At 38.8% G+C, this 8616-nt stretch overlaps 1 protein-coding gene across 1 annotated transcript; it reads right to left on the bottom strand.

Annotated features, from left to right (window-relative positions):
* Nucleotides 1-6505: 6505 nt before the first annotated feature.
* On the bottom strand, nucleotides 6506-8232 carry LY89DRAFT_510913 (uncharacterized protein). Its single transcript, XM_018208073.1, has one exon. It carries the CDS (start codon nucleotides 7853-7855, stop codon nucleotides 6590-6592), a length of 1266 nt encoding a protein of 421 aa, XP_018073380.1. The 5' UTR covers nucleotides 7856-8232; the 3' UTR covers nucleotides 6506-6589.
* Nucleotides 8233-8616: the final 384 nt, after the last annotated feature.

Raw genomic sequence — 8616 nt, 5'->3', positions numbered from 1 at the left:
CGATCGCAATTAATAAATTTATACGTATTTTAATTAACGTTAATAATTGTTAAATAATTATTAAAAAATTATAAATTAATTATTAACGATGTAAATTATCAGGGGTTACACCCGTGGAGTAGTCTTAGAATGCTCCAGCGACGATCTCACGTAACAGAAACTTCCAGAATCTCCATAGTATGTATATAAACTGGCAGAGATACTAGCATTGTACGGCAATCGAACCTTCTTGTACAAAGAAAGCCTCTATAGCCTTAATCACGTATATTGACTACAAGCCCTAACATTAGGTTCGATTCATACTGGAACACCGGAATATAAGGGCTATTAACGGCATTACTAGAACACTAGAGACATAAGGGCTATTGACGGCATTACTAGAACACTAGAAACATAAGGGCTATTAACAGCATTACTAGAAAACTAGAAGCAATGGGAAAATCAGGAAGCAACTTATCGAAGGAAGTACCTAAATAGTTTATTAAATACGTCTAAGAGTAGCAAAACTTACTAGCTGCTGCTTAAGAAAAGGAGCGATTAAGGATTGCTATAAAGCAAAAAGAAGCTTAAGAGGCTTAACTACGACTAATCCGCAATGATAATAAGCTAGGAAAAGCTCTTCCCCTACTATTAGAATACTATAGGGAGGCCAACAAGCTTAAAGCATAGCTATAACAAGCTAGAGCTAAGATCGAGGTAGATTACTACGAATGTACGGAGTATATCAAGTTCTAGGCGCTCAATAGATCGCTACGGAGCAAGGCACTCCGTAGAATAGAAGCATAGGTTTGTAATTAAGGCAGGCTAGAGCTAGCTAATAGTACCAACTTCTTAGAAAGAGTCGAGTTTGTGTTTAAGGATCCTCAAGCTAAGGAACGGGTATAACGAAAGCTAGAAGCACTTTACTAAGGTTCAAAGCTATTTCTGGAAGTCTTTACGAAATAGTAAAGCTTGCTTATGGAATCAGGTGGAGGATATTAGCCGGACGATGCTAAAAAAGTCTCCCTAGACTGAATCTTAAGTAATAAGCTAGTTCGAGCCATAATCACAGTGCCTTCTTAGCCAGACTTTGAATCTTATTGCTCGATTATCAAGGAAACAAACGATTGCTTAAGGGCTTATAAGGCTCGAATATTAAGACCAAAGGAACAAGCTATTATAAGAACACCGAAAGTTGCTTGGAAACGACCTATGAATACTATACTATTAGAAACAAATAACAAACTATTAAACGGGCCAAGGATTCACCGCACAACATTAGTAGAGGATATGGAATAGGAACTAATACTAGTAAAGATTACAATAGCTAATACTAGGCGCGCAAAATAGGTTTTACAAGAAGTACAAGACTAAAGACGTCGGACTAGGCTCTACATTCGCTATAGTAGCTCAGGTTATATGGTCCGTAAATGTCCTTACAGTCAGCCGCAACGGCCTATAACGTCCGACTTAGTCCACAAAGAGAAGGCTAAGGCAAAGGAAGTAGAGCTAGAATTAGAAGATAAAGGCTTACAAGTCTCTGAATCGGAAAACTAGTGGCTCCTGCTAAAAAGCGCTGGCAAGAGCGGCAGAGATAGCTATTAGCAATAGACATTTGGAGGCAGTTTAAACAAGAATACATGGACGAGAAACCTCTCTTGGTTTTAGCTTTAGTAAACAGAGTAGCTACTTCACAAGCCTTAGTAGATTCAAAGTGTTTAGTTTATAGAATTGTCTTAAATCGCTTTGTTTATCGCTATTAGCTCTCTTACATACCGATTAAACTAAGGCATTTGCAGTTAGTAGAAGGAATGTTAGAAGACGCAGTATTACGGATTGTTTCTTTTGATTTAGATATTAGAGGACATTAACAAAGGCAAGTCTATGCCTATATAGTTCCTAAAATTAAGGGTTATAAAATGATTTTGGGAAAGTCTTAGTTACGGAAAGAGAAGGCTTTACTTAATGCCGCTAAAGAGTGTCTACTCTTCCAAAATTCTGGGCTAGAGGTTTATAATAAACTAGAGGAGAATTTCTACAGCTATAAGCTAGTTAGTTTAGCTGCTTTTAGCCTTCTTACGACTCGAAAACGCAAGTTACAAGTCTTTACGGCTAGTCTCGCAGATATTACTAAGGTATTAGCCGAAAAGAAGTATATAGACCTACAGACGAAGCTTCCTAGCTAGATTAGTCCAGGGTTCTATAAGGCATTTGATAGAGGGGAGGCAAACAAGCTACTTACCCACCGGGAAGGTATTAATCATGCGATTAAGCTTTTGCAAACGACCGATGGCTCCGAGCAAGCTATCCCGTAGGGCCCGCTCTATAATATATTAAGAGACGAGCTCTTAGTACTCCGTAAGACTCTAATAGAGTTATTAGATAAGGAGTTTATTCGAGTAAGCAACTCGCCGGTAGTAGCCCTAGTTCTCTTTGTACGAAAGCCAGAAGGGGGACTACGATTTTGTTATAATTACCGAGCTCTTAATAAGTTAACCCGCAAGGATCGATACCTACTACCCTTGATTTAAGAGACGCTTAATTGTATTAGAAAGGCTAAATAGTTTATAAAAATAGATGTTATTGTAGTATTCTATAAGATACGGATTAAGGAAGGAGATGAGTGGAAAACAGCTTTCCGAACCCGCTTTAGACTCTATAAATGGCTAGTTACACCTTTTGGTCTTGCAAATGCCTCGAGTACTTTTTAATAATATATTAATCGCACGCTTTAAGAGTTTTTAGACGATTTTGTTTTAGTATATGTAGACGATATTCTAGTCTTTACGGATAGTATACGAGAATAACACCGGGAATACGTTTATAAGGTATTACAAAAGCTCCAGAATGCTAGATTACAGCTCGATATCGATAAATATAAGTTCGAAGTGCAGTTAACGAAGTACCTAGGCTTTATTATTAAAGCAAGGAAAGGATTACAAATAGACTTAGCTAAAGTACAAGCTATTATAGACTAGAAGGCGCCATTAAGTGCAAAAGGCGTTCTTAGCTTTTTAGGCTTTGCAAACTTCTATCGATAATTTATTAAAGACTTCTCTTAAATTACAGCCCCTCTTTACAGACTTATTAAAAAGAATATAACCTTCTATTGGACAAATAAAGCTAATAAAGCATTCGAACGATTAAAGCAAGCTTTTGTTGAGGCTCCGATACTTGCGCAATTCGACCCTAATTATAAGACGGTTTTAGAGACAAATTCTTTAGGATACTACTCAGGAGGTGTGCTTTTATAGTTTAAAAACGGTGTTTTGCGGCTTATAGGCTTCTTTTCCAAAAAACACGCTCTAGCCGAATGCAATTACCCGATTTATAATAAAGAACTACTTGCTATTATTTGTTGTTTAGAAGAATAGGAAGCTAAGCTTAAAAGTATCGGCCAATTTACAGTTCTTATAGATCACAAGAACCTTAAGTACTTTACAACGGTTTGTAAGTTATCTAAGAGGTAGATGCGCTAGTAATTAGTACTTAGCAAGTTTAACTCGGTAATCTAATACCGCCTAGGCAAAGAAGGGGGTCTTCCGGACGCTTTAACTAGAAGGGACTAAGACTTACCAGAAGAAGGTAACAAAAGGCTTGATTACAGAATGGCTTAATTAATCCCAGACGGAATGATTTAAGAAAATGCTATACGATTGGCACCTACAACCATAGGAACCTTAACTAGACATACTTTTACAGACTAGCTACGTGACCTTTGGGAAGAAGGAAAGGCATAAGACAAAGACTTTAAGCGATTGGTAACTATTGTACGATAAGGCGAAAGAGTCTTTCTAGCCAACTTAGCCTCTCTAGTTAAAGTGTTGGTTTCAGACTATGTAGTCGATGAGAACGGGTATTTACGGTTTTGCGGACGCCTTTAGGTCCCTAATTATAAGCTATTACGAACTGCAATAATACAAGAGCTTTATGATTCGGCACTTACGGGTCACCTAGGCAAGAATGGGACAATTGTAGTAGTCTCGAGGGACTTTTTCTAGCCAAATCTACAAGAAGCAGTCAGACAGTTTGTCTACAACTATAGTATTTGCGGACGGACTAAGGTCTAGAGAGACCGTAAGCAAGGACTACTATGACTATTACCGGTTCCTAAGCAGCAATAGCAAGAAGTCTCTGTTGATTTTATTAGTCCACTTCCTTTTAGTTAAGGCTTTGATATAATAATGGTATTTACGGATAGACTTAGTAAAGGAGTCTTGCTGGCTGCCTATCACTCAACGATTATATCAGAAGACTTTGCCAAATTATTTATTACGGCATATTATGGCCTTTATAGGCTCCTAAGGGCTATAGTTTCGGACAGGGGCTTACAATTCATTAGGCAGGCATGGAAAATAGTTTGCAAGCTCTTACGGATCGAACGACGGCTCTCTATAGCCTTTCATCCTCAAACAGATGGAGCAATAGAACGAGCAAATACCGAAGTAGAAGTACTCCTTCGTTAATAGAGCAATTACGCACAGAACGATTGGGCTAATTGGTTGCCTATTGTACAACTAGCTCTTAACGGACGAGATTCGACAACTATAGGTATTAGCCCTTTCCTTTTAAGTTATAGCTATCCGTTGCGGACGATCAACCCCCTGGCGGATGTTATAGCACCCGTAAGACTAAGGTCGCCTTTCCAAAAAGGCGAGGCAATTATTGCTAAAATTAAGGCTATTACGGAATAGGCTTAATCTGAGATGGCTAAGGCACAATAAGATCAAGAGCTTTAGGCCAATCGTTCTAGGAATATCGCTCCTGCTTATAAAGTAGGCGACAAGGTTTATTTAAACTTACGGAACGTACAAACAAAAAGGCCTAGTAAAAAGCTAGACGATCGGGCGGCAAAGTTTATAATTATCGAAGTCATTAACCCCTCTAGCTATAGGCTAGATACGCCGCTAGGAATTTATAACGTTTTCAACGTTGACTTACTACGGCCCGCAGCAAGTGATCCATTCCCAAGCTAAGTATTAGACGACTCCTAGCCACCTACAATTCTTATAGATGGTGCCGATGAGTGAGAAGTGCAAGAGATATTGGACGAAAGGCAAAAGAAGTTACTAGGACGAGGCCGTCGTACACGGCTAGAGTATTTAGTCAAGTGGCAAGGCTATGCAAACCCTACCTGGGAACTAGCTTTAGCTCTAGAGGACACAATGGCATTGGATGAGTACCTAGAACGGAGGAGGAGGGGGGTAATGTTAGGGGTTACACCCGTAGAGTAGTCTTGGAATGCTCCAGCGACGATCTCACGTGACAGAAACTTCCAGAATCTCCATAGCATGTATATAAACTGGCAGAGATACTGGCATTGTACGGCAATCGAACCTTCTTGTACAAAGAAAGCCTCTGTAGCCTTAATCACGTGTATTGACTGCAAGCCCTGACACAAATAACGCGGATCGTTAAAACTTTAATTTTTAATATAAAAATAATTTTTTAATATTAATTTTTCGTTTTAATAAATAAATAAACGAATAAATAATTATAATATTATTCGAAATAATATTATAAAATAAAAAAATCGAAAAATTTCGTTAAATTAAATATTAAAATATAATATTATAATTTTTAATAAAAATTTATATAAAAAATTATATTTTTAATTAATTTTCGTATAATATTATATTAATAATAATTATTTAAACGTTTTTATTCGTAAAAATTTTAATCGATTTTTTAATTTAAAAACGTAAAATAATTTTAATAAATAAATTAATATTTATTATTTAATAATAAAAAATTTATCGAATAATAAAAAATAATATATAAAAATATATAAAAATATTATTTTTTAATAATACGTATTATAAATATTTATTATTTTTAAAATTATAATTAATTATTATTAATAAAATATTTTTTAAAATATTTTTTTAAATTAAAAAAAATTCATAATTTTTAAATAATATAATAATACGATAAAAAATTTAATACGTAAATAAAGAATTAATTCGGTTATTTTTTAAAATTTAAATATATTTTATATATATATATATATATATATATTAAAATAAAAAAATATTATATAAAAAATTTAATTTTATTAAATTTAAAGCTCGGAAACGCTATTATTTTCGGTTTAATTTTTATCGTAAACGATTTAAATAATTCGTAATATAATATATATAATTTAAATAAAAAATTTAAATAAAAAATTTAAATTATATTTAAATTATATTTTTTTTTATTTAAATTACTGTAAAAATAATATATATTAAAACATATATTAAAAATTTGCAGTTTTTATTTCAATGTTTATTACTTCGTTTTCATTGGATCGTACGAACATCTCTCGATCCAGCTCAAGCATTTCTCTTTGTTAACGGTTTTTCTCTTCGCCATTTTGGAACCGGTCGTACTATGGTCGACGGGAAGACAGCAAAAGTTTGGGGCTTGCTGCCGTCTCGTGGCTTCACGAAACGGCTTATAAATATACCGCCGTCTAGTCCCATCCGTGACGATGAGACAGGACGTTACAATATGCTTTCTATAGAGGATTTCCTTATTAATCCGGTTACCAGGTTCGATGGCCTCAGTTGACAGAAGCTATAGCATAGGCTAGAGCATGAATAGACCGTCAGGCCATCCTTCATTATTGCTACGGAGCCCGTCTCCTCCGTTTCCCAAGAATACTTCCTGGTAGTGGTCCTGTCATACTCGTGCTCGTCGTCCATATCCCAGCTTCCTCAGCATCCAAACTCGCGAACACCTCATTCTTACTCCTCTCTGCTGCTTTCCAGATCTCATCCATGCCAAGCTCCTCATCCATACGTGCTCCATAAAAGGCATCGACTAATTGCTCCAAGCGAACCCATGTCCATCCTTGATACCCCTCAACATAAGTACGACCTGGTTGAGGGAAGTCTGCTTCGAAAGCCAAGATCCTCATATCGTCTGAATAACCGGGTGAGGCGAGCACGGAGTCGATGCAAGTTTTGTTGATGACGAGGAAGGTGTTGCTTAGGTACCCTTTCCGTTTCTGTAGGATGTCATGGGGAGAGCGCGGATCGGGTCCTTGAGGAGCGTTGTATTCTTTGTTGGGATCCAGCAGAGTCCGGAAAGCATCTCGAAGCTCGGAATTATCGGCGTTCGGTTCGAGAGATGCAGATACAGTCGATGGGGCGTTGATGAAGGATATCTTCCACGTTTTGTTGAGCAGTTTGGAGCGAGCACCGTTGTTCAGCATTGTTTGGGTGAATATTGCTTGAGTTTTGGACATGAAGAGGTCTCGGCGGTCAGCGCTCATGGTTTGCGCTTCGGAATCCAAAAGAGCTATATAGCCCCATGTTTTCAACATCTTCTCTTCTGAGAATCGTTGGGATAGGGAATTCATCCAAGCGGGAATCGCAGGAGGATTTGGGCCGCCCAGCTTACTTTGCTTCTCATCTCGGCGTTGCTTCTCACGTCGTGTAAATTCGATTGAAGCAAGCGTAAATGCTCGACTCTCATTGGGAAGATAAACAGCTTCACGAACGGCGAAGATCCTGTCTACGAAATCTTGAATCCTGTTGAGACTCCCGTTGAAAATTTGCTGTACCTCGTTGAGTGTAGGCGGAGACCAAAACCTGTTCTTGACGAGTTCAATCTCGTCGTCTGTGAGGATCTCGGGACTTGAAAGCACAGAGCTGAGTAGTTCTGCTCGAGCTCTGGAACTCACTTGTTGGAGATTCGCAACTTCATCCTGGGCATCTGCGAGGTCGAGCAGCTGACGACGCTCGTGCTCCGAGAGGGTAGATGGAGCAGCCAAGACTTTTTGCTCGAGAGTTGGAAACAATTCAACGAGGTCAGGCAGTGAGTCTATTCCGCGGAGAACCCGTAAGTATGAGGCGAGAAAAGGTTCTCCTGCAGGAAGAGGACCAGACATTTCTATGTAAGTTGTCAGGTTCGAGTTGTGATAGGTGCGGTCATATCCACCCCTGTTGTTTCGCTGTACGGAATTTAAAGCAGCGTAGGAGTCTCTTTACCAACGGCGACGTTGTACTCACCTTCTCTCTTAAGGCTGACAGCGGGGACCCTTCGGTGTCAGCGGTGGAGATTTAGAAGAACGTCGTATCGTCGACCGGGCTCATGAATTTATTCCACGAGCGGATATGTGACTAGATTTGTCGTCGGGATAAGCTTACCATTGTGGGTCTGGGCAGGATCATGGCAGCATAGGTAGGTACTTATGCCTGCATACTCGGTAAAGTTTTATTTTGCATGTTGGGCAGAACCGAGAACGTTGGTTGTCATGCAGTACCTAGGTACCTATTTGTACCTGCGACAACTTTAACTGCATCAAGCAACGCGGCAGGCGCTCAGAAGCGAGTTTCTTAGCGAGCCAGCATTTTTAGCCGACCCGACGAAAAGACTGTGCCGCATTCGACCCCATCTCACCTCGTGGCATGACATGACATGACATGACATGATCAGAGTACCAATATCGGACGCGCAGGGATTACCGTAGTCGAGAACATCAACCCAATCTGGAGATGTGCCTGCATTTGTCTCCATCTCCGAAGTTATTCTCAAAATATCTTCAACCACAAGGATCTGCCTCCCACGCCCACTTCTGTCACGAACGATGGACAAGGTCATCACCCGGTCCACCACGCGAAGTTGGCCCGTTCAATATGCTGCCTTCTG

Source organism: Mollisia scopiformis, assembly GCF_001500285.1.
Source record: "Mollisia scopiformis unplaced genomic scaffold LY89scaffold_9, whole genome shotgun sequence".
In the NCBI taxonomy this organism is placed as follows: Eukaryota; Fungi; Ascomycota; class Leotiomycetes; order Helotiales; family Mollisiaceae; genus Mollisia; species Mollisia scopiformis.
Note: the sequence above shows the minus strand (reverse complement) of the source record. Positions and strands in the feature narration are given on the sequence as shown.

Coding starts and splice junctions, on each gene's coding strand:
- LY89DRAFT_510913 (XM_018208073.1), bottom strand. CDS start 7,855: ATGTCTGGTCCTCTTCCTGCAGGAGAACCTTTTCTCGCCTCATACTTA.